Source organism: Mesoplodon mirus (genome assembly GCF_964341445.2).
Source record: "Mesoplodon mirus genome assembly, chromosome: 13".
Classification (NCBI taxonomy): Eukaryota; Metazoa; Chordata; class Mammalia; order Artiodactyla; family Ziphiidae; genus Mesoplodon; species Mesoplodon mirus.
Genome location: NC_138989.1, coordinates 73,777,269 through 73,804,076, shown reverse-complemented (window position 1 = coordinate 73,804,076; position 26,808 = coordinate 73,777,269). Strand labels below are relative to the sequence as shown.

The window sequence follows — 26,808 nt, the reverse complement described above, 5'->3', positions numbered from 1 at the left end:
GTTCAATAATGCTGAGACCAAGAAACTTTGTCCTGTATAAACATTCATTCATTTTTGCCAAACGCTGTGCATGTACCATGCGCCAGGCTTTGTTCCATGCTAGGTGACGGGCACTTAAAGAATACAAAGAAAATACAATAGATTCTTGCCCCTCACAGCCAGTGGGAGTGCAAGGCATGTAGGACAAAACCCAGTGTGCTGGCATGAAGTGCAAGGAGTTATGGGGACATGGAGGAGGTAGGGAGTCTGGAAAAGCTCCCAGGAGGAGGAGGGTGTTGAAGAATGAGTAGGAGTTTGCCAGATGGAGAGCAAGGGTGGAGAAGTGCCAGCAAAGGGAACAGCATGTTCAAAGAAAGAAATGAAGAGCTGTGAAAGAAGGTTTTCAAGGAGATGGAAAATGCTCAGTAAATCTAGAGTACTGGCAGGGTAGAAAAAAGGGGGCAGAGAAAGAGGCCAGAGGCAGACTGGGGACCAGAATGCAAAGAACTTTCAATGCTCAGCTAATGAGCATTGGGGTGAGAGGGAGACAGGGGCTAACCAGAAGCTTTCAGCAGGGGAGCCTTGAGCAACGGAGCAGACACGTTGTTGTTGTTGTTTTTAATAGAGTTTAATCTTTGGAATAGTTTTAGGTTCACAGCAAAATTGAATGGAGGGGACAGATTTCCCATATCCGCTCAGGCTCCACACATACACAGCCTCCCCCTTACCAACACCCCCCAACAGACGGGAACATCTGTTATAATGGAATCCACATTGACACATCATCATCGCCCAAAGTCCACAGTGTACATTAGGGTTGTACATTCTGTGGGTTTGGACAAATGTCTAATGATCCTATAACGTATGATAACTATAATGTATCATAGAGAGTAGTTTCATTGCCCTAAAAATCCTCTGTGCGGATGTGGCTCTCAGAGCTATCTGTCCGTCAGCGATGGATATCCAAGGACAAGGCCCAGAGGCTGGACATGGTGAGACCAGTCTGAAAGTTGTTTCTGTCGCCCAAGAAAGAGGCAGTGACAGTGGAACTAAGCCACGGCCATGGGGAGTTTGAGAGGAAAGAATGGGCTTGTGAGACATTCGGTAGGTAGGTGTGTTTAACCAGACTTCATGGAAGGAGTAAAAAAGGAGAGAAGGTTGACTATGAACTTGGGAGACTGGGTAGACAATGCCGCCCCTTGAAGACAGTAAAGGCAGGGAGAAGACTCATGTAGGTGTAAGACGAGGTGAATAATTTTGCGTAGGCCGAGTCTGAGGTTTGTGGTCTCTGTGGCCCATCAGGCTGCAGCAATTCAGGCATCTCAGCCTGGAGCGGAAAGAGAAGCGAAGCAGTGCACTGGTTTGCTGGGCACGTGCACACAGATGATCACAGCAACCGTGCAAGTGGTGGGCTTACCTGCGTAGAGCACATAGAACAAGGGGAGGGAAGGACCAAGGATGGAAGCTCGAGAAACACGAACATGCAGGGGTCAGAGTCCGTGCTGAGCAGGGGCCAGCAAATGCTCAGGGGCAACATTGGTGGAACAAGAGCCAGGAGGGGGCACTGTCCCCAGAGTCCAGGCAAGAGGGTGACTCTGGAGGGAAAAAGGGATCAACACTGTCAGAAGCTTATTAGTTATCTATTTAATGACCTACCGTATTAGACAGGGAACTCTAGTCAATACTCTATTATGGCCTATATGGGAAAAGAATCTAAAGAGAGTGGATATATGTATATGTATAACTGATTCACTTTGCTGTACAACAGAAACTAACGCAGCATTGTAAGCCAACTATACGCCAATAAAAATTAAACAAACACTGTCAGATGCTGCAGAAGGATCCTGGGGAATAATTAGAGGCCATCAGAATGGATGACCACAGCAGGCGGGGACTTTGTAAGGTGAGGGGTAATGGGTCAAAGAGGGAATTGGAACTGAGGCCATGGATACAAATGGAGGTGCCCCTTTCAAGAAGTGAAGGAAACAAGGAAAATCAGAATGAAATCTAAGGGCAAAGTCCCCCCAAAGGAAGGGCGGTGCTGGTTGTTTTTAAGACGGGGAGACAAGAACATGTTTGTGACCTTGAGGCAGAGAGAAGAAACAAAAGAATTCACCAACAGAAGACAAAACTTGAGACCAGGGGTGGGCAAACCCTTTCTGCAAAGGGCCAGATAGTAACTATTTTAGGCTGTGTAGGTCCATAGGCAAAATCAACACTATTATATAGATGCTTATGTAACAATAAAGAAAACCAATATCTACAAATCTTTATTGATGAATTATACAGGTTTACTAATAGAAGAATGGAATTCTGTCTTTTTAAGTAGCATTTTGCTAACTTTTTGAAGTAATTTTGCTTATATTTGGGGTTCAGAGTTAGTGTTCCCTAAAAGCCAGTCAATTGCAAATGTTCATCTGTAAAAACCATTCTTGTGGGCTGTATGAAAACAGGCATCCAACTGGATCTGGTCCCTAGGTAACAGGGTGCTGACCCTGCTGTACACGTATTTTCCTGCGGTGAGCAGTGGGTGAGGTGGGTTCATGTATACCCTTTCACAAGCTCTCATGCGGTTTATTCCTCGCCTGGTGACAAAAGGGAATGGGCAGGTGTGACACCAGATCTGTTCAGTGCTGGACTAACTGCATCTGGGAAGGGGGAGGGGGAGGCAGAGTGTCACTGGTTGGAGCTCAGAAGCGTCGGGGAAGCTTCAGGCCAGGCCAGGTAGGGTGCAGAGAGGACCAGGAGGTGGGACCGGACTGGCTCTGGCTCGTGTGGTGTGGATGGAGGGAGACTGAGCTGTGGGTACCAAACACAGGGATGGAGTTGTTGGATGGCCTCTCCCTCTTGCCTCCCACTCTGCCAGCTTATTCCTCCTTAGTCTTCACAACTCAGGCCACCCACACACACCTGGCTGCTGACTGTCTTTATTAGCTGGCAGTTGGGGCTTAGGTGTCCCTCCTCTGGGCACCTCGCCAACGACTGCCCTTGGAAAGCAGGGACTGTGTCTCTCGTCTCCCCTCCCCTGAATCTTTGAGATCCTGGCACAAGCTATTCAGCAGAGTTTTGCTGAAGGGAAAGAATGTGAAGGTAGAGTTGCCAATCAACTCTACAGATGTTGGGGTGGAGGCAAACTAGTCATTTGACTAGTTCAGTTTTTGCCATGTTAAATTTTTATTTTATTTTATTTTATTTTTGACTGCGTTGGGCCTTCGTTGCTGCGCACAGGCTTTCTCTAGTTGCAGCGAGCGGGGGCTACTCTTTGTTGTGGTGCGCAGGCTTCTCATTGCGGTGGCTTCTCTTGTTGTGGAGCACGGGCTCTAGTTGCGTGGGCTTCAGTAGTTGTGGCACGTGGGCTCAGTAGTTGCAGCATGTGGGCTCAGTAATTGTGGCATGTGGGCTTAGTAGTTGCGGCTTGCGGGCTTAGTTGCTCCACGGCATGTGGGATCTTCCCGGACCAGGTCTTGAACCCGTGTCCCCTGCATTGGCAGGCGGATCCTTAACCACTGCGCCATGGCAGGGAAGTCCTGCCATGTTAAATTTGAGACGCCTTTTAGACATCAAGTGTAGATGGAGAGTAGGCAGCTGGAGATGTGAGTTGGGAGTTAAGGGGAGAGGTCTGGGCTGGAGAGATAAATGTGGAAACTGCCGACATATGAACTGTATTTAAAACAAGGAGGGTCAGTAGGGAACGGGTGCAGAGTGAGAAGGGCTATTCCAGGGCGTGCCAGGGTGTAAAGGTTGGGGAGAAATGAGGAACCAGGAAAGGAGACAGGAAGTAGCCAGTGAAACAGAAAGAAAACCAAGAGGAAGTGAGTTTCTGGAAGCCACGGGAAAGTGTCTTAAAAAGAAGTGAGTGATCCAGTGTCCAGTGCCATTGAGGGCGTGTAAGATGAGGGCTGAGACGGGACAATTAGCCTCAGCAACATGGTGCTTGTGGTGCCCTTGGCCGAGGCATCTTTAAGCAGGAAAGTCACTTTGAGTGGATTCAAGACTGAATGGGAGGGAAGGGATTGGAGACAGTGAGTCTACAACTGATTTGGGTTTTGATGTAAGCGGTGAGTTAGTAGTGGGGGTGGGCTATGAGGTCCACAGGCTGACAAGAGTTAGTACTCTCTGTTGCTGGTGGGAACGAGTCTGTAGGGGGAAAGCCTGGTGGGAGAGAGAGTGGGGAGCCATCACTGGAACAATATCCTCGAGCATCGGGGAGGGGTTGGGATCCAGGGCACCAGTGGAGAGATGGTTCAGGTAGCAGCAAGGAGGGCTCCTCCATAGCAGATGGGGGGCAGGCAGAGGACACGGGCACTGACCTTGGGAGGCAGGAACACGTGGTGGGTGTAGCTGTGAGGATTTCTTATTGTGTCAGTTTTCACAGTCCAACAGGAAGCAAGGTCCTCGGCTGAGAGTGAGGCTTGGGAGGAGGCGTGGGCGGTCTGAGGAGAGAGAAGCAGGTTTGGGATAATCGTCTAGGCTGGCGGGACGGTGAATGGGTCAGTGCAGGACCTGATCACCTCTCCACTCCCAGCTGCCGTGGTTCTCCCGTGGCCTCCTCCCTGTGTCCCGCGTCTGCCCTTGCACGCTCCATACCACGCAGGGTGGCAGAGTGATCCCTGTCACACGCAAGTTTGATCATGTCCCTCCTGCATCCAGAACCCTCCAGTGGCTTCTCTTCCTGCTCAGTACCAAGGGCAAAGTTTCTCAAGTGGCCCAGACTCCCCAAGGTCCAGCTCCCCGTCTCCTCCCATCCTTGCGCAAACCACCACGCTCCCCTTGCTCGATGCTCTCCAGCCACCTGGGCCCCTCTCTGCTGTTTGAACATGCCCCGCATGCTCCTGCCCAGGGCCCCTTCCCTTTGCTGTTCCTTCTACTTGGCATGTGCCTTCTATAGACGTCCTCATGGCTCTCTGCGTGCCCACCTCCTACAGGTCTCTGCTCCAATGTCCTTTACGATCAAGGCCTTCTCTGACCTCCCTAAATAAAATCGCAACCCCTCCTCCACACCCTGTGCTACCTCTCCCCTCTCCACTGCTTTAGTGTTTTTCATATCGCACAGAGCACTAGATGCTTGTTTATTGTCTGTCTCCTTCATTTAAATGTAAGATCCTTGAGAGCAGAGCCTCTTTTCTTTACTGCTGTTTTCTGGAACAGTGTCTGGAAGAGGGTCTGACACACAGAAGCCACTGAATGAATATCTGTTGACTGAAAGGAAGGATGGATGGAAGGGTGGATAGATGCTGGAGGGATGGATATATTAGTCACCTGACCGATGGGTCATTGAGGTATGCCTATAATGAAGACACTCATTGCTACATGAGCAATTAAACTCCATCCCAAGGAGGAGTTTCTCACCAACTCTAGGAACAAATAAAAGGAACACATCCTTTTATCCACTGAACAATCATTGGGGGAATTTTTAGTCTGCAGCTGATGGAACCCAAGGATTTATCCTGCAGCTCCCTACTCCTCCAGGTCAGGATAGAATATCCCCGCCATCTTTATTCCCATCTAAGAACACAATGCGTGCCCATGTTCTCTTCCCTTCCAGGATCATTCCTATTTTTCTTATCCATCGACCTGAGAACAATATCCCATACGCAACAGTGGAGGAAGAGCTGATTGGAGAATTTGTGAAGTATTCCATCAGGGATGGGAAGGAGATAAACTTCTTGAGAAGAGAATCAGAGGCTGGTCAGAAATGTTGCACCTTCCAGCACTGGGTCTACCAGAAAACAAGTGGCTGCCTCCTGGTCACAGACATGCAGGGTGAGGAGAGTGGCTTGGCCTGGGCTCCAGGGATGCTGTGGGCCTGGGATGTTCCTGGGGGCAGAGTGGGGCGGGCGGAGGGAGAGGTCTGCTGGGTACAGACTGTAAGCACCTTCACCAGCAGAAAGTGTCTCACCAGAAACAAAGCAACAAAGGAGCCCGAAGTGACCAACTCAATGGAGTAACAAAGTACATTTTAATAATTCATTCCAGTAACACCTTCCCATTACAACAGGTAACCAAAAACTGGCGCTCTATATCCTCAATAGGCACAAATTCAGACGTACACATGAAAATCCAGATGTACCAAAAGATAAATTAAAATGTAAGAATTCATTCTTAATAGGTGAAAGGATCTTTCACAGTTGCTTTAGATTTTAAGCTCTGCTGGTGAATTTACAGCATGTTTTCAGTTTATACCCACATTTTGGGGAATACATTTGTTGTATGAAGTAGGGATGTCATCATTAGGTTTCCCACAGAGACAGCCCTGAGACAAGTTGCAGTTTGGGGCTTCCCCAAGACCACCCTCAAGTTCATTAATTTCCTGGGAGGACGTCACGGAACTCAGGAGAGCTATTATGTTTGTGGTTACGGTTTATTATAGTGAAAAGATTCAGACTCAAATCAACCAAGGGAAGAGACACACGGGAAAGAGTCCAGGAGAGACCAGGTGGGAATTTCCATTTGTCCCTTCCTGGTGAAGCCATGGGGACAGTGCTTCTCCCCTCAGTGATGTGGGAGCACTGCCAACCAGGAGAGCTCCCCTGAGCCTTGGTGTTCAGAGATTTATTTTATTAGGGAGACATCACTGCCTGCTCGTGAGGCTGACCCCTGCCTCTAGCCTCTTTGGACACTCTTATCAGAGCTTAGCAGTTACCTCCAAAAAGTTGGGCAAAAACGAATCCTTTATTTAGGCAAGGTTAATCCTTTATTGCACGCAGGTGTTCAAGTGCAAATATTTGGGAGGGGATCCCAGGAAACACTGGTAGGAGACTGAGGGAGTGTGGCAGGGAAGGGAAAGTCAATAGGGTACCTTATACCCCGTTACCACTGTGTATTACTGAAGCTCATGCCCGCTGGGGAAACTGGGGGAGGCTGGGCAGAACACACTTCTCAGAATTAGCACACCCAAGGAGTGAGGGAGCAGGGGTATTTATACTCCAACTCCCTTTACTTACCAGCAGCAGGCTGTTCCAGATGGGGGTGTTAACTCCCCTGCGTTTGCCACCAGCACATGGGCAAGCCACGCTGAGCAAAGCAGGTGCCTGTGATCAGAGCGTGTTCTCAGGCCAAGAGATGCTGGTGGTGGTACCTGGACTTAGAGCTGTGTGCATGGAAGGGGTGAGGGTGAGGGTGATGGGCAGGGTCCCAACAGCTTCTGCCACAGGGGCTTTCCTATTCCTTTTCCTTTCCAAATAATAATGCTTTAAGAAAAAAATCTGAACTGTAACTGAGTACCTACTAATGTCAGACATTGTCACGTATAAGAATCCCAAGCTTAGGCTTCCCTGGTGGCGCAATGGTTGAGAGTCCGCCTGCTGATGCAGGGAACACGGGTTCGTGCCCCAGTCCGGGGGGACCCCACATGCCGCGGAGCGGCTGGGCCCGTGAGCCATGGCCACTGAGCCTGTGCGTCTGGAGCCTGTGCTCCGCAACGGGAGAGGCCACAGTGGTGAGAGGCCCGTGTACTGCAAAAAAAAAAAAAAAAAATCCCAAGCTCTCAACAGCATGGTGGTGAAGAGCAAGAATGCCTGTGGGTTCTATTTCCTGCACCTCCACTTTCTAGCTGTTAGCCTTAGGCAAACCACTTACTTCTCTGTGCCTCAGTAATATCCACGTGGGGTGGTTGGGAGGATGAAATGAGATAGTAAGACATTTAGTGCAGCATGGACACATAGTAAGAGTTCCCTATTTTTAAAAACTTTTGAAATAACCATAGACATGAGAGATTGTAAAAACGTACAGAGGGGTCCCCATGTACCCTTCACCCAGCTTTGCCTAATGATAACACCTTACATACCTACAGTACACTATCAAAACCAGGAGACTCACATCGGCACGATGTAATTAACAAGACTACAGGCCTTACGTGGATTTCACCAGTTTTTGTCTGCACTCATTTTCCCCTATTTTTTGTTTAATCTTCATAATAACCCTGCCAAAGAGATGTTATGATCCCCATTTTACAGATGAGAAAACAGAGGCTGGGAGATAATGATCTAATCCCCAGCTCACTCAGCTAAGAAGAAGAGGGGTCCAATACTCCAACACTGCTTCTGACTCTGAACCCCAAACTCTTTCCACTAAAACTCAAATTTACAAATTTGCAAGATTTCCAAGTATCCCTTAATGTCAAAGGCTCCTGTGAGGGACTCCTCTGAGGTCAGCTGGGAAGTGCAATGTTACAGACTTGCAGGGGAGGCTGATCTGCAAGTTGAAGCCAGCCATATCCGCTCACTTTTTTTTTTTTTTTTTTTTGTGGTACGCGGGCCTCTCACTGTTGTGGCCTCTCCCGTTGCGGAGCACAGGCTCCGGACATGCAGGCTCAGTGGCCATGGCTCATGGGCCCAGCCGCTCCGCGGCATGTGGGACCTTCCCGGACCAGGGCACGAACCCGTGTCCCCTGCATCGGCAGGTGGACTCTGAACCGCTGCGCCACCAGGGAAGCCCTACTCACTTTTGAAGAGACTTTGCTGCCACACACAGACAATACGGTCTTAAACAGACAGCTATTTTAGTTAGACTGTCCGTGCAACTGTTGAGACTTCCCCATCTTTCCTCCTTCAGAGTTAATTTTGCATTAGATACAGTTCATCTACTGAAAAGCAACACTCCGGAGCTTCATGCACGGTTAATTTTGCTTCCAGGCACTAGTAAACAGCTGTAGTGGAACGTTATATCTTCCCGTAAATGACGTGTGTGGTTGAAAGTGTTGGCATGGTGTTTCATAAGGGTGGTTATTTACTCTCTGCTGCTGCTGGGAAGAATCTTACTATTGTCATCATCACTGTGGCACAAGATAACACATCCATTCTCTAAGTGATCCCCACATTTTATAATGTTACTAAGACACTGGAATTAGGATTTAAAATCCCAAACAAACCCAAGCTCAAGTCTCACTTTCTCAGACTCTTAAGTTATTCTCTCCCTGGTTGCCGTGGCTTGTTGATGAGATTGTGGCGAGTCCTGCAGGTCAGTGGGGTGAAAGGTGAGCCTGTGATTTAGCCCTAAGATCTGCACACACCAGAGACCACTGGGCTTCCTAAGAAGCTGTCACCCAAATAACCCAAGAACTCAAGTTCTGGAGAACAAACTGTAATACTGCCTTCTTCCTGACTTCCATCAGAAACAACCTGTAGATGACTATTATCCCCAACTTGGTTTAATAGCTGCACACTATAATCTAAATTATTATCCTATAGAGACCCTTAGTAACCTTTGTTGAATTGCTGGCAAACTATAAAACCAAGAGAGAAATTTCCTTTTGAAAATCAAATTCTACTTTTCCAAACATCAATGACAGCTGGTAATTGTGAGAATTGAGGAAAAGCAATTCCCAAGCTCAAGGACCTTTTGCCAAATGACTCTTTAAAATTGGACTTCTATGCAGCTTAGAGCTGTACTTTTTAAGTACAACTTTTCCACAAAACAAGATGTCCAAAGAGGGCTTTTGCAGTTTGGAGTCGTATTTTTTTTTTTTTAAGCCCAGTTCCTATCATAAAAACTATGTGAAGCATTTCTACATGTGTTTTAGTTGTTAGCAGCTTTGAAAGAATGAGATGAATTAGTTGCCAACTGTGAAAGAGGCTTTTAAAATGCTTACTGGCTCCCCGAAGTGCTGTGTCTAATTTAGCTCCCGGGTGCCCTGCAGAATAGCAGGACTCTTTGCTTCTGTCTGAACAGCAGCATGACATGTATTTTTGCCTCACTCCAGGCAGACATTGCTGAATCAGAAAATTAATGCTTTAGCTGTCCTTTTCTTTTTTTAAATTTAATTTAATTTATTTTTGGCTGCATTGGATCTTCGTTGCTGCACGCGGGCTTTCTCTAGTTTGGGGGAGGGGGGCTACTCTTTGAGGAGCACAGGCTTCTCATTGCGGTGGCTTCTCTAGTTGCGGAGCACGGGCTCTAGGTGCGCAGGCTCAGTAGTTGTGGCTCGCAGCCTCAGTAGTTGTGGCACAGGGTCTTAGTTGCTCTGCGGCATGTGGGATCTTCCCAGATCAGGGCTCGAACCCGTGTCCCCTGCATTGGCAGGCGGATTCTTAACCACTGCGCCACCAGGGAAGTCCCTAGCTGTCCTTTTCTGAGCCTCAGAAAACAGTGCTCATATGAGGGAGACCCATGGAACTAGGTTGCCATCAGGCCTGACCCCCAGGGTTGGCTTTTGCCAGGGATGCTGGTTCCTTCGTCCACAGCCCAGACTGGCTTCTGGGCTGCCAGGCCCTTCAGTGAGCAAGCCGCCGGCTGGCCTTAGGGAATATAGTGACCACAGCCTGGCCCGGTGGGACAAGAGTCGGGGGCCAGAGAAGAGGAGGCGAGGTTCAGGTGGCATAGCACCATGGACCCCATGCCCTGCCGTAAAAGGCCGGTCACAAGATGGCACGGGTGAGATTAAGGCAGCGGTCCACGGAGTCGGAGCCAGTGCCTACAGCCACGACCCTAGAGAGGCAGGAGCAGAAATGGTAGCTGGTCTGGCAAGGAGATTCTGGAAAGGCCGGAGGCTGTCCACGCTCTGGACGTCAGAGAGGATTGCCTTCTTCCAGACCTGGGTAAGAAAGGATGGCGCTTTTCGATTGCAGAAGGCGACAGCAACCTTGCCCTTCCCCACCTTGCAAGACAGTAGGACTTTCATTCTCTTTGAATCCCTGGTTCCTTAGCCACTCTCCCATCTGCTCCTGCTGCGAGGGGAGAAGCAAAAGGACTCCTGAGCGCTTGGGATTCTACCAGGGATGCCTATGGCGTTTTTAGGGACCAGCGTGGGAAGCTCAGGCAGCTGTTTTGTTGATTGGGTATCCCGCCCCCCATCCCGCAACTTCCAATGGCTTAATGGAGAGAGGTTGGGATAAGCATCAAAAGGTTAGACCGCGCGTGACATCTCCAGGCCAATGGTTAAAAGTCTACATGTAGGGCTTCCCTGGTGGCACAGTGGTTGAGAGTCCGCCTGCCGATGCAGGGGACACGGGTTCGTGCCCCGGTCTGGGAAGATCCCACATGCCGCGGAGCAGCTGGGCCCGTGAGCCATGGCCGCTGAGCCTGCGCGTTCGGAGCCTGTGCTCCACAATGGGAGAGGCCATGGCAGTGAGAGGCCCGCGTACCGCAAAAAAAAAAAAAAGTCTTTCTACACATAACTCAGTAGTGCTTCCCTGGGTCTAAAGCCGACCCAGAAAACCTTCAGTCCTGAATCGGCATGCCATCTTTCTGGAGATGGGTAATTGTGTGTTTGGAGTCTGGCCTTGAACTCAACAAAGGCCACCTTGAACTCTCTCACTGTTGTACAAGGACTTCCGCTTTTGATGAAGAACACGGAACAGGCCTAAGCCCAAATCAGAGCGTTTCTTGGGGGAGAACTCCTGGGACAAGTGACAGGCCTCCCTCCTCCAGCAGAGGCAGTGGACCAGGCAGGCAGAGGACAGCATTTTCGTTTCCGGAGGCCTTGCCCATTATGGTCCCGTAAAGCAGGACGCACGTCTAAAAGGCTGTCAGCTTCTGCTGATGGAAACAAGGAGGAAGGTGTGTGTTTATGCAGGAAGGGAAATGATGACGGGGCTGACGCTACCCCTCCCTGTGAGTAGATGGTCCCTCTTTTCTGAGGAGACCCGTGTAACACAAATCCCGTCTTTACTCTCTCTTCCCATAGGTGTAGGAATGAAGTTGACTGACGTTGGCATAGCAACATTGGCTAAAGGGTGAGTAGAAGAAAAAAATCAAGTGCCTATCACTTACCTCTGGGTTTCTAAACACCTACTGGGCAGAGGAGATTTCTTGTCCTAACTGCGAAAGACAGATGTTCTTGGGATGAATTCAGTTCACTTCTCTCACTTACCTAAAATATTTATGGACTTTGTTCTCCCAGGGAAACACATTTGTTTCCTAACTTTGAAACAAATAAGAACTCTGAACGCATTTCAAGATTGATTACTAACAGGTGGCCCATGGTTGGGGGGGAAAATGCCAGCATTATTGGGACTCCTTTTAACTAGGAATATTCTGTTTTTCTACATTTAATATCTTCACTATTAGAAGCTTCTTTAAAAATTCTATTTTTGCAATTGGGTGAACTCAATTTGCATATTTCTAATGTATTTTCCCCATACTTTTCACTAGAAAGTATTTTAGGCGGCTCCCAGACTCCCATGTTGATGATTGATTACAGGGGCAAATGGCTATGGAAGGGCTGTGATTGGTGACTATGGTTGTTGTCAGCGGTATTGATTTCCTAATTTAGCATAGGGAGTTGCTTTGCTCACTGTGGGGTGTGCCCAGACAGCACTAAAATAACATTTTACTGGGGTATCTCTTGAACCAACCGTCTCTTCTCACTGCTTTGCTTGACCACTAATGAGGAGAGAGCAGGCTATTTGAGGTTCTTCGTGAAAATAAAGCTCCAGGTTGGAGCTACCATGCTTTCTCCCACTGCTGCTCTTCCCATGTACTAGGACCATTTGTAAGGAGGAAGAAATGGGGGGGAGGGGCGGCAAGCAAGTGACTTTTAGAAGGGATGGCATGTGTTTTAAAATGGAGGTTTTGGTATGGAGTTTTCTCAAACTAAAAATAGAACTACCATATGTCCCAGAGATTCCACTGCTGGGTAATATATCCAAAAAAATTAAAACCGCTAATTCAAAAAGATACATGCACCCCAATGTTCATAGCAGCATTATTTACAGTTGCCAAGATAATGGAAGCAACCTAAGTGTCCATCAACAGACGAATGGATAAAGAAGATGTGGTATATATATATATATATATATATATATATATACATACACAATGGAATACTACTCAGCCATAAAAAAGATTGAAATTTTGCCATTTGCAGCAACATGGATGGACTTGGCATTATGCTAAGTGAAATAAGTCAGAAAGACATTGTGTATCACTTATATGTGGAATCCAAAAAATACAACAAACTAGTGAATATAACAAGAAAGAAGCAGACTCACAGATACAGAGAACAAACTAGTGGTTACCAGTGGGGGGAGAGAAGGGGGAGGGGCAAGATAGGGGTAGGGGATTAAGAGGTACAATCTATTAGGTATAAAATAAGCTACAAGGGCTTCCCTGGTGGTGCAGTGGTTGGGAGTCCGCCTGCCGATGCAGGGGACACGGGTTCGTGCCCCGGTCCGGGAAGATCCCACAGGCCACGGAGCGGCTGGGCCCGTGAGCCATGGCCAGTGAGCCTGCGCATCTGGAGCCTGTGCTCCGCAACGGGAGAGGCCACAACAGTGACAGGCCCGCGTACTGCAAAAAAAAAAAAAAAAAGCTACAAGGATATATTGTACAACATGGGGAATATAGCCAATATTTTATAATAACTATAAATGGAGTATAATGTTTAAAAAGTGTGAATCACTATATTGTACACCTGTAACATATAATATTGTACATCAACTATACTTCAATTAAAGTAGGCTTTCTTATGGTTCAGATATGATGAAGCTGACAGATCAGGAGACAATTGCCACTGAAAAGACTTATTCCCAGTTCCCAAGAGGAGGGGGCTTGCCAGGCCATGGGGGGCCACATGGGGAAGCACCAGGGTCAGTCAGCAGGCAGAAGGAGTGAGGGGAAAACATGGATGAGAGCTTTTACTGTGGTTTTTGAGGGGAGGAATAGGTGGGGCTGGGTCAGCAAGCTTGGAATTGACTAGTTTGAAAAGTTCCAGCAGGCTCTGGGGTGTCCGGCTGTCTGGGGTCATCTGCTACCTGCCCTGGGGTGATTCGGGCAGATGGATAGTGGCCCAGAGTGTGAGACCCCGATAGAGGAGATGGTGGGAGTAGGCTGCAGATTGGTTAGTTGGCATATGAAAGGCATTCTAGAAGGCCAGTCATTTACTATCTCTAGGAATTGGCTAACCCTGGGAAGGGGAGTCTGTCCAGAGCCAGCAAAGCCCCAGATGTCAAAGTGTCGGAAACACGGACAATAAAATGCATGATTAATATAGCGCTGGGAACAACTTATTTACTTGAGCTTTCCGGTTATCGCAGACCATCGGCGTCAGCAGTGCTTTCACAAGTACACTAATTTTCAATTAGTGTTTGGAGGATGGAGGAAAGTAGAGGGATCTGAAAAAAGTGGGAAGGGGACCACTCTCTTTTAACCTCCAGATCAATAAGTCTGATTCATGAAGTTCTCACCACCTACGCAAAAGCTTCTAATTTGGTTTTAGAACCAAGATGCAGTTGGCATATTTTCCTTCTCAAAATCTGCTCAGTTCCAGCACAAAATTGTATTTTCCTATCTCCACACTCCATCCCCCTTGCTGACCGGAGCCCTGTCATATGGGTCGGGGAATTGGGTCATGGCCTTGGGCTTGTGAAGAGAGCACATCAGGAGGGGAGTATGATGTAGTGAGGAGAACAGGGCTTTTAGGAGAAGACTTGGGTACAGTTCTTGGTCCTGCCACTTACTTCTGATTCTTCTAGTGGTAGCCTTTCTTCTTGGTGTCATAGGAATTAGGCCCATGTGATGAAAAGGGTGACAGTACAGCCTGATTTGCCCAGGACAGTATTATTTCATGCCTGCCATCCTAGCGTCCTGTCTAGTTACTCATTTGTCCTAGATAAGTTTCCCCATTGAGAAAATATATGGTACCCCTATTTATGAAAGACTTTTCCTGGACCCCAGAAAAAATTCCCAAGTTAAAGCTTTCCTTTACAGGCTCCATATTTGCAGAACATTAAAAATTCAGGCCTCATCCAGACCTGGTTTGAATGCTGGGTTCTTATCTTACCAGCTCTGTGGACGTGAGACCTGACATTCTCAAAGCCTCTGATCTACAGAATGGGGGGACATGGGGTTGTCTTGAAGATTCCCCCAGTTCGGGCTTCCCTGGTGGCACAGTGGTTGAGAGTCCGCCTGCCAATGCAGGGGACACAGGTTCGTGCCCCGGTCCGGGAAGATCCCACGTGCCGCGGAGTGGCTGGGCCCGTGAGCCATGGCCGCTGAGCCTGTGCGTCCGGAGCCTGTGCTCCACAACAGGAGAGGCTACAACAGTGAGAGGCCCGCGTACCGCAAAAAGAAAAAAAAAAAGATTCCCCCAGTTCATCTGCATCCAGTCCCTGAAGCTCAGTACATGCTTCATAAATACCTTCCCCCCAACCCATGCCCCAGCCTGACCCCAGGGTAGGCAAATTCCATACCATTATTTGGAACAACTGTCGACCAAAACAAAGCAGAAACCTGCCCAAGAAGTTTCAAAAACTAAGGCAAGCATAAGAGTGATGATTTAAGATATCTTTTAAAAGCATCTTAACGGCTTCCAGGAACCTAGACCATATATTTTTTTCCTCCTAATTTAAAAATGAAATCCAATCCCTTTGGTTTTATTCTCAGCTTTAATGTGACTTACCTGGCCTGGGACAGCTGCCCAGCGCCCATTAGAGCTGGTAGCTGGAGCCCAGTGCAAAACGTTGTCTATTAGGTGTTACTTACTGCCTCCCTCCCAAGGAGGGGGTGGGAGAGAAGGAAATTCTGAAGTGTCTGAGAAAAATTAGATATTAGGAGTATTAGATCATCTTGTCCATTGTGTTTTTTAAAAACTTTTATTTGAAGTCACTTTTTTTTTTTTCTCCAAAGAAATGTTCCTTAGAAGCACAGTTTTTGAAAAACTGATAAAAGGGGAAGCTTCTCTGACCAGAGGACAAGGGGCGGGGTCTGAGAGATGCCTTCGGAGGCCCCTGGGGGCTAGGTCCATCCTGCCTTTTTACTTGCCATGCAAGGAGCAGCAGGGGCAGGGAAAGGCGGCAGCCTGCTTGTAGGCACAGCCCTGCACGGGGTACGGGGCCCCGAGGGACAGGAGGCGAGGTGCTACTGAAGAAACTCTAGTGAAAGTCAAAGCTGCAGAATGGAGACCAGGCAATGGGAGAGACTTGCAAAGGATTCAGGTGCAAAGGCAGCTTACAGACAGGCGAAGAAGTCCAGGTGGGAAGCAATCTCGAGCAGGGGAAGGAAAGACTGGGGAGCCTGGCAGATGCCAGAGGGTTTCCAGAGAGCAGGAGAGGAGATTGGTGGTTGAGCTCTGAGCACCTTCTCTTAATTCTTAGCGGGCAGCCTGCGCAGGTGTCCTTCATCCGTGCCGGAGAGGGAGAGTGGCCCGCTCTCCGGAAGCCTAGGGAATGGGTGCCCCCGTCCTAAGAAGCAGTGCTCCATGTAGGCAGCATTACACATGTTCTTTTAATCGCATTAAAAAGAACACCAGGTATGGACAGGAGAAACAGTGAGGAGGCAGATAGGACTTACTTTAATCATTATTAACAATGATGATAATAAATTTAAACCAGAAAGAAGAAAATCTCCCAAATTTAGGGTCCACCCTTTTTTGGATCTTCTTCAGGAAGAGGAGCCACTTATTTTCATCTAAAGAAAATATTCCCTGTGACTCAACCTGAACCCCAGGTTTGACTGCGGACACCCCAGTAAATGGGACCTGGCTTGTTCAGTGAAGTCATAATACTATTTTAAGGGTAAACTATTTATAATCTTATAAAAGAAAATAGGGGACCGTCATGACTTATTCACTTTAATGCAACTTTACCTGGTGGTATGAGCCTTAAAACTGAAGCATGGCATATTGTCCTGTGAGCCACCGATAAGAAAGCTGTATCCCAATCTCCTGTACCCCAATACCTACAATCCTTTGGCAGTGTTGAGTACCAAAACTTCATGTTACAAAGTGTGGCAAATAGGATTGCTTCAACATCGAATAATCCATTTTCTAGGCAGACCCAAGATACTAACGGCACTGTCAAACATATTTCTGATTTGAAATCGCTTGAGCATTTAGAGTTCTCTGAAGGGAGAGGAGGAAAAAATGACTAATTCCATACCCGAAGACTTGGAAATTTAACCTAATCAAACTAAAATCAGTGTATACCAACACTTGTTGGGGAGCAGGGCTGCACATGTCACAGTGGGTCCTGCAAACACACACACCTGTCCCCAGCCAGCAGTTGAGTTTCTGGGGAGATGGTGATATTGCGATTCAGCCACCAGAGGGCACCAGAGCCAATGCTTTTGTCTTCTGTAATCTTTCCCCCAAAAAGCCCACTTCGTGTTGGTGAAAAACAAAGAAAAGTACCCTGAGCAGATTTCTTCCCAGTCTGTAAGCATTGAACCAAAAATAGGATCGATATCAATAACCACAGAGGAACCCCTCCCTGTGGCCACCAGGCTGCCAGCCAGCATCGCGGCTCTACCTTTGGAAGAAAGAACAATCAGGCAGAGGATACATGGCATGTGTCAGGCATCCCTGACGTGGAAACCAAATTCAGGAGACCCTGGAGAGAGTCACGAATGGCTTATTCCTGCTGAGCGGCAAATGTGGGGTGATAGGGCCCAAATATCAAGACAGACACACAGTGAGGACAGCTGCCTCAAGAAAGCAGGCTCTCCTGGCATCAGCATGATGTCCTATGAGCCATGAAACAGGAAAAATTAACACAGCCTCCCACATTCAGTCAGCTGAGTTCCAGAAAAAGGATCTGCGATCCATGCCAAGAGCAGCCCACCATGGAGCCCTGTGTGCTATGAACAGACAGGGTGGCGGCAGGCACAATCCCGAGACACCACCCTGCCTGGAGAGGAGGGGCTGAAACATACTTGTGGGTGGAAGGAAATGGGATCTAATATTCAAGAAACACACCCTGAGAATAGGCTTGGGGGTGTGCCTGTGTGCACAGGGGGGCGTGTGCTGTGTGTGTGTGTGTGTGTGTGTGGTGACTCTGGGCGACTATTTAACGCAACGCATGAATCTTCCAGGAGGGGAGGAAACAAAGGGATTTGGAACAGAATTTCCTGACACCCTTTAAGTGCTTTGCACTGCAGGCCTGTGTCGCTGTAGATCCCGGATGTTCTAGCTGACTCACCAACACCAGGCTTTAGGGGACCAGCCTCACAGGCCTAAGGGGCCTAACAAAGGCACTTTCACACCCCAAATATCTGCCTTCCCATTCTGCCACTGCAGTCACCTACCCTGGAAGGCAGCCGGCATCTCCTTTAAATCCAATCAAGTCATTATGTAACAGCTCCTTGGCCAGTGGCTGGTGTATGGGCCAGTCTTTGCCGTCACGGAGGTGTGGAGGGAACACTTACTCTCCTCACAATTTTGGCGAGGCTGGCACTGCTGGCAGTGCTCCCAGTGTGTGTTCAGAGTCTCCTGGGCCCAAGAGTCAGCCGGGACCCAGCCTGTCCACAGAGCGGGAATAGCATGGCAGTCTCTTGGCCTCCTGTCCAAAGTCTCACAAAAGACAGTTCTGTTGAAGTGACTGGAGTTGGAGCCATGGGCTTCCTCCCACTTCCCCGACACTACTCACTATTTACCCCCCTGCCCGGCCCATGCCCAGAACCAGAGGGACACAGCCAGGCCCCTAGTCATTTGTCTCCCAGATTCAGAGACAAGTCTGAACTGAAAGATCTCGAAAGATTGATGGACTCGAGACCGCCCCCTGCAGGACAGGCTGGTAGACAGCAGGAGGGAAATGGATGAGGATGTGATAGCCAAGAGTCAGGGGTCACGAGCACCTGAGAGGGTAGGGCTGGGTGAAGGCCAGGATTGTCTGGAAAAAAGCTACAGTGCCTTCAGGAAGGTCTACACAAAGTGCAGTGGTGGGGCTCCAGGTTACGGGGATTGAAGAGGGAGATGCCACTAGAAAAGGCATGGGGGGTATGTGTGTGTGTGTCTAAAAAGGCCGAAGAGAAGGAGCCCATAGAGGTGCAGACTGCGGGGCTGAATAGAGCCCGTTTCAGAGGAGAAGCCCCTGCCTGAGGGTTTCAGGGCGTGTCCAGGGTGGCCTCCACGCCACCCTCCCCACACCCTGGAGCAGGTGCTCTTCTGACGAGGTTGATGCTCTCACCTTACCTTCTGGGCCCTGTGGCCCTGAAGGGGCTCCCCATATGCAGGTGGAATGAGGATGGGGCTTTGGGGGCCGGAGCTCTGTGGCCTGGGACAGCAGCTCAGCCTCAAGACTGCCTGTTTCATGGCTGTCTTGTCCCCCATATCCCCTCCTTGGCTCTCTTGGATCCCGACTTCAGATTCCATTTCAGATATTAAGGCGAGGACCGCATGCTTCCTGCACAGCCACGGGGACGGGCCTCCTGGCCTCAAGAATGGACCCACAGTAGACATCTGGGGCCCCCTCTTCTCCCCCGGGGCCCCTCTCTGCTCCCTCATCCTAGGGCTCACATCACAGAGGCCCCCCTGGATGGGGGGCACCTTCAGAAGACATCAGAGCAGAAAGCTGGCAAGCGTGCAGGGCTGCTGGAATGGCCTTGCTAGCAGAAGCAGAGAACCAGACTGTGGGCATGCCGCTGCCCTCCGGCTTTCTCCCAGCCTGGGTGGATGTCAGGGAAGAAAGTGCCAGGGCTTGTTTCCATGGAGACACTGTGCCTCTTGCTTAATGGAGGCTTGAGGGCAGGGGCTGTGGTGGCCTCGAGGACAGAGAGGCTGGCAGCCATGCGAAGGAGCCAGGCTCTGTTCTAAGGGAGGTGGAGCCTTCTGAGCGGTGTGTGACCATGGTCTGACTTACACTCGGGGTGGCCATGGCATGTGCCCCGGACAAGGCGAGAAGCAAGGACCACCCCCAGGGGGCTCTGGTGATAGGCTGGGGTGGGCGGTGCTGGCTGGACCAGGGGTCCCATGCTGTTTGGGGGCTGAGGTCCCCTGTCTGTAGGGGACCTCCAAGTTCAGCTTGGAGATGGGAGCAGAATACAACTTCTCTGGGCAACGGATTTGGTTACAGTACATTGTCCCCCCCAGAAGGCCCCGTGACTCTTACGGTAGCGGTTTGCAAAGTGGTCGTGTGAAAACAGGATGGCTGTTGTCAAATAATCTGGGGAGACCTGGCTTGAATAAGTGTAGGAGGTTTCCTCCGTGTGAGACTTCACAGGGTCTTTCAAGAGCCGATGTGTATTTTGAACCCCAAGGGGGCAAGGAAAGCGATTATATAGCATTTTTTCACAGTATTTACAACACAGAATTATTATTTTTTTCAAAGCATCTTATGGGGCTCTTGTTCCTTGGAACATATTTTGGGAAACACTGAGTACGCACAAGAAAAATGACAGCATGGCTTATGAACCTTCCACAAATGGCCTCCGGCCTCGTCTCTCCTCAGGATGCCTGCCCTTGCTCAGAACATCCTCTGAACTTTTGTCCATGCTGTTACCCCTGCCAGATAGTCCCAGAGCCATTATTCCTCCATGAAACATCCTTAGAACCCACCAGGCAGTGGGGAAAAAATCACATCCCTGGGTTACTGGAGCCCTTTATCACAGCATAATATAATTATTTGTTTATGCATCTGTTTCCCCTGCAAGATGCCAGCTTTCTGGAAAAGAGCCACGTACATTATTAATCCTTTTTAATCCCCCTACAATGTCTGCCATACAGCTGGTGCCCAGTGAATGGAGAAATGAATGAACAAACATGAAGAAATGGAGATATTGATGGAATGGCAGGAATTACTAGATGGTTCCAGAGCGGGCAGCTCCCTTAGCGCCCTCTCTTTTCCACATAGGTGACAATCGATCCTACCTGTTCATAAATTCAGCCCTGGCTTTATTTTGCACACAGACACGGCACACGCACACCCCCTCCCCAAACTAGGGGGTTATTTCAATTCCTCCCCACCATCCTCAACCTGAATTCCAAGTCCTTCTAGCCGTTCCTCATAAATTAAAATTTTCTTTAGAAAGCATCTCAGACTAAAACCTCTGTTATAAATAGTTTCTGTCTTGCTTCTAAAAGGGTTACCAATGTGTGGGGATTCTCTATAGGTTTTTCTTGTCTCACCGAGTTTTCTTTAAACGAGTCCTTTATTAAGCCAGACAGGAACCTTGATTTCTTCCACGCAGCCAGAGGTGGGAGTTTCTGCAGCTTTGCTCCACCCCCTCCCCTCTCTGGGCGTGTTTGGAGGCAGTAAACTGCACAGGGAAGCTGTGCTAAGCTGAGGGAGAAGCCGACCATTGCTGTCAAGTGGTGGTTTTCGTATGAGTCTGAAAGGCTGTGCCATCCATTATCAGCAAGAGAGGAAAGAGGACTCGCTTTTTTTTTTTTTTTTTTTTGTGGTACGCGGGCCTCTCACTGTTGTGGCCTCTCCCGTTGCGGAGCACAGGGTCCGGATGCGCAGGCTCAGCGGCCATGGCTCACGGGCCCAGCCGCTCCGTGGCATGTGGGATCTTCCCAGACCTGGGCACGAACCCGTGTCCCCTACATCGGCAGGCGGACTCTCAACCACTGCGCCACCAGGGAAGCCCAAGAGGACTCGCTTTTAAGCAAGAAGTCAGCCTAGCATGGGTTCCAACACATTTCGAATACATCTGTGTAATCCTCAACAAAATATTAGCCAACAGAATCCAACAACACATAAAAAGGACCATATACCATGATCACGTTGGATTCATTCCAGGGTCACAAGGATGGTTCAACATATGCAAATCAATCAGTGTGATACACCACATCAACAAAAGAAAAGACAAAACCCACATGATCGTCTCTATAGATGCAGAAAAAAGTGGGTATAGAGGGAACATATCTCACCGTTATAAAAGCCACTTATGACAAACCCACAGCCGACATAATACTAAATGGTGAAAGCTGAATAAATCTGTGTGGAGCGAAGGCAGGATGTAAAAATAGCCTCCTACCTCCTCCTGAAGTGGATTGTGACAGTGTGCTTTTACAAAGTTGTATGACACAAATGTCAAGAAGGAAAGAGATCCGTTTTCCGATTTAAAGAGGTTTCTGAAGTCAAAGAAGGGTGATGTGAGATCATTCACACTTTAGTCTGTCTCCTTGCTACTCTAGGGGGGGTCCCTGCATCAGCATGGGTTCAGAGCTTGTTAGAAATGCAGCATCTCAGACCCCACCCCAGACCTACTCAATCCAAGCCAGCACTTGAGCAAGGCCCCTGCGTGATGTGTATTCCCCACTCCCATCCAAGGGGCAAGATATTTACGAAAATACTCTGCTGGATGATGTTCAGTAGAATGAATTTATTGTTCCATGCTTGGAGATTGTGAGGGAAGATGGATAATTTAAAGCGATGGGCTAGAAAATTATACTAATTTGAGGATAAGGATACAAAGATTCAGTTAATAAAATTCAATAGAACTAAGGTTTCTAAAAATGGAAATGTGTGAGAAAGTTCTCAAATACAAGGTTATTTTTTCCCATTGTATTAGATTCCTTGGGCTTCCAAAATGAATTATCACAAAACCGGGTAGCTTAGAACAATAGAAATGTGTCCTTTCCCAGTTCTGGAGGCTGAAAGTCCAGAGTCAGGCAGCAGGGTTGGTTTCTCCTGGAGGCTCTGAGGGAGAATGTGTCCCCTCCTCTCTCCTGCGTTCCAGAGGTTGTTGCCATCCTCAGCGTTCCTTGACTTGTAGATTACGGCTCCCACCTCTGCCTCTGTTGTCACGTGCTGTTCTCCCTGTGTGTCTATATCCTCTCCTCTTACACAGACGCCAGTAAGAGGCCCTTATTGGATTAAGGGCCCACTCTACTCCAGTATGACCTCATCTTAATGACATCTGCAATGACACTATTTCCAAATAAGGCCACATTCTGAGGTTCTGGGAAGGACATGACTTTTGGGGGAGACACTGTTCGACCCAGTACATTCATCCAACAAGAACAACAATGGCGAGTGTCTGCAATGGGGACCTTGCTGGAGAGATGTCATGATGCTTCAGATTTGTGGTCCCCTCCAATCCTGAGGGTGGCAGATGGCACACGTGGCATGCAAGGTGGGCCACAAGCAGGAGAGCCTGGATTTTTCATTTCTTGGGTGTACGAGCATTTGGTGTCATTGAACTTGTGTCCTTTGGAAAAGCTCTGGGTTAACTGATCTAGGAACACAAACGATGTTGCCCTATTTTCTTCCCAGGCAGCAGCAATGGCTGTGAGTTTGAGAGAATAAGAGGTCAAATAGAAGCCCAGGAGCCCTGGCTGAGACAGAGACCAAATTGAAAAAGGAGAAAGATTTTTTTTTTTTTTTTTTTTTCTTTTTGCGGTATGCGGGCCTCTCACTGTTGTGGCCTCTCCCGTTGCGGAGCACAGGCTCCGGACGCGCAGGCCCAGCGGCCATGGCTCACGGGCCCAGCCGCTCCGCGGCTATGGGATCCTCCCAGACCGGGGCACGAACCCGCATCCCCTGCATCGGCAGGCGGACTCTCAACCACTGCGCCACCAGGGAGGCCCAGGAGAAAGATTTTTAATTCTGCAGATGCTGGGTAGCAAAAATAGTCTACACCTGAGATAGCTGGGGAGGGATGTTCCATATTGCCTGGGAGGCCCATTTACGAGTCCAAAATTAGATGGAGAGAGAAAAGGAAGTTTAGCAGTGTGATCTGGAGATGCCCTGGGCCGAGATGAGGCAGCTCTGAGGATGGGGTCGGCGTGCATTCATTTCTTCCCCTGACCTTTATTGAAAAGCCTCCCTAGACAGGTATTCTGGACATAAAGTAGTGTCCTGGGGGAGATCAGTCTGTGCACGGGAAGGCATACCCTGAATTCTGAGAAGTGGATGTAGTTCTCACAAGGATACAGGGAAGATGCTGGAGAGATTTCTTCTCATGGTGTGAGAGGGGGGAGGCTCCACAGAAATGCACTCGAGCTGAGGCTTGAAGGAAGCCAGGGGCTGAGTCAGGGGCTCCTTGACTGAGCAAAGCTGCCTTCACTCTAGGGCCTTGCCCCATCTGCTTGCGGCCTTCTGTAGTAAAATCGGCCCCAGTCTCTGCTGCCTACTCTGGCTTTCCCGGAGGAGTCTAAAGGAGGTGTTAGATTCCTCGGAAGAGATCTGGGCTCCACCCAGCTGGGCTGCCCAGAAGTCCTGCTCTTTTGTCCCAAACTCAGCCATTCCCATTTCAGAAGGTGGGAACCATTATGTAAGGGACCATTTGTTACGCAGCATTATACACTTGGCCGCCAGGCTGGGCTTAAGAAGCAATTAGCAAATTTTCTGGGAGGTTGCAGTGTGAATTAGTGATTCTTCTCGGCTGAGACTAGGTGTTGTCTGAATGTTTACAAGTCTCAAGGCAGCTTTAGACAGATGACGTGACTAGTTTCCAATGTGCTTCCATAGGGAGGCTGCCTTTGATCATCCTAGTTTGAGAAGCTCAGGAACTGGTGTGAGACAAGTGGCGCCTCCCTGGCAGGAGGATGGGATTAGGCTTTCCATTCCATCTGACAGTCACAGGTCCAGGTGGCCTCGCATCCCTCCGGGGCGTGCTCAGGCACCAAGGAAATGCAGGCAGGCTATTTCAGCCATTCTCATGACCTCCTACAGGAGAAGATAGAAATGTAAAGATGACATGGTTGGCAGTGGCATTTCTTTCTACCCTGCTAGAGTCAACACCTGTCTTGGGCTGACTTTTTCTTCAACGAGGGAGTTTGGCTTTTAAAAACAGAGTCATTTTTCACAAGAAAACGTACTGTGGGCTCCCAGGGAGAGGAGGAAGAGCCGTTTCCCTTCAAGGAGGAGGAAGGGTCAGGCTGGATTTGTAACAGACACGTCAGGATGGAGCTGCTCACTGATGCTCTGGCTTCAGAGATGAAAGAAATCTTTCAGGCCCTTAACAGCCTAAAACCCAGCTTGGGTTTCCTAGGGAAAAGCGCACAAGTCCCAGTTCATTCAATTCAGGTCTGTTGGCCTTTATGGTTTCTACCAGCAAATGAAGGAGGCCCAATTTCTTGAATCATATTAGCTACAGATTCAGCGCGATGCCAGCATTGCAGATTCCTTTTGCCAATTAGCGTTTGGCCCTATTAATCAAATGCAGCAGAACTTACTCACGCCCAGCAGGACCAGTTTCCTAGGCAGGCAGCCTGTGTGGTCACATAAGGTCCCACACTCAGATGGGCCTGGGCTTCGTTTAATGCATGTTCTGCTGTTGTCATCTTGAAAGGCTTAATCATTATTGCCCAAGGAACCCATGTTTTCGTCTTGCACTGGGCCCTGAAAATTATGTCGATGGCCTCATATGCCATCCACACCCCTGCGTATCCTCTTTACCAGGCAAATCCCGCATCCTTCCATCTCAGCTTCAGCATCCTTTCCACAGGAAGCCCCTACCGGCTGCACCAATTATAACCTTGACAACTATAATACAGCCTCGCCAGCATTAATCAAATGTCATCCACTATACGTCATGCGCTGATCTAGGTGGTTTGTATGCATTTCCTCATTGTCATCCTCTCAACAACCCTTCACCAGCTTTCTTGCTGGATTTTGGAGATTTGGGGGCATGGGGACTTGTCCATTCAGGAGGACACTTACCTCCCATGATCGATCGAGATGGGAAAACACAGCCATTGACGATTTGAATATGAAATGTCCCAACCCAAAGGAAGAGCCCCTGAGACCACTCCAGGCAGGTCAGCAGGGTCCCTCCAGGAGCCTACCAGAGACGAAGGCCCAGATTCTTCTCCTCCTGAGGAGAGGATGCACTGTCACAGGAGAGAGCCCTTCTGTAGGAGGGAGACTCAGAGGGCTGCACCCTGGTCTCTTCTCTTACACCCACTTGCTTTGTTGTCTTAGGCTGGCCGCACAGCCTCTCAGCCTAAACTCCTTCAATGATAAGTGGAAGGGTCTAAACTCAACTTCTTCCAGCCCCAAAGTTCTAGATTTGTTTATTCAGAACCTCTGGATGGGATGGGATGGCTTTCAGATCACCAAGAGATCTTCTATTTTTTTTTTTTTTTGCGGTACGTGGGCCTCTCACTGTTGTGGCCTCTCCCATTGCGGAGCACGGGCTCTGGACGCGCAGGCTCAGCGGCCATGGCTCACGGGCCCAGCCGCTCCGCGGCATGTGGGATCTTCCCGGACCGGGGCACGAACCCGTGTCCCCTGCATCGGCAGGCGGACTCTCAACCACTGCGCCATCAGGGAAGCCCCGGGATCTTCTAATTTTTATGGAGATGGTCCAGCACTAGTCACTATGACTAAAAAAAAAAAAAAAAAAAAAAAAAAAAAAAAGCTATAAAATGCTGACATAGCAGAACTGTCAACCCCTAGAACATTTGTCTGATCATAATCTTTGGTCTTTACTTCATTCCACAGGTTTTTTCTATCAATAGTTATGTCAACCATTTGGCCATTCTTGCCTAAAGTAGGAATAAATATATTTTCACACAGCATTAGTTTCCCTGCTGAAACGTTTCTTTTAATATTGGTGAAGGGTCCTGTTTAAAAAAAAAAAAATTGTTTCCCTCCACCCAAACTCACAGGTACAAAGGATTTAAAGGCAACTGTTCCATGACCTTCATTGATCAGTTTAAAGCGCTACACCAGTGTAACAAGTATTGTAAAATGCTGGGGCTGAAGTCGCTTCAAAACAACAGCCAGAAACAGAAGAAGCCAAGCATCGGGAAAAGCAAAATTCAGCCAAACCGCACAACCGTGAAGAAGACGGCATCTGGGACCCCAGCAGAAAAGAAAACCTAACATCTCCTCTTAACTAACGGTCACCGGCTGGCAGCGCACAGCCTTGTGGGTAGAAATTTGAAAACACCCTGGAGGGAACACACAGCCTGCAGAGAGCAGCGTGACAGTCCCTATTCCCAGCTGCCTGTACTCGGAGCTGCTTCCAAAGCCGTCACCTGCTGTCTTCGCTGAGATGACTTCGGAGCAGGATTTGTGAGCAGGCTTATGGAGAGACTGAATCCACTGTCAGTCTCAAAGTAGTCCATCTTTGTCTATACTGTTAGCCTTGGTACCAACCTCACATTACGTGTCTGTTTGTGTATTTGCACGTGGCTGTCTCGTTACGGTCTTGGTCCTGAGCAGGGTCTGTCCACAGCCCCAGTCTTCCCCACCCCCATTCCTAACCTCAGAACTTCTGGAC

At 48.8% G+C, this 26,808-nt stretch overlaps 1 protein-coding gene across 1 annotated transcript in view; it reads left to right on the top strand.

The window, feature by feature from the left end:
• The window catches only part of ALPK2 (alpha kinase 2), a 116,824-nt gene extending 90,334 nt beyond the window's left edge, over positions 1-26,490 (top strand). The window contains 3 exon segments of the mRNA XM_082641138.1: positions 5,525-5,742; positions 11,603-11,651; positions 26,192-26,490. Of these exon segments, the coding sequence (XP_082497264.1) occupies positions 5,525-5,742; positions 11,603-11,651; positions 26,192-26,408 (484 nt within the window). The 3' untranslated portion in view covers positions 26,409-26,490.
• The last annotated feature ends 318 nt before the right edge of the window (positions 26,491-26,808 follow it).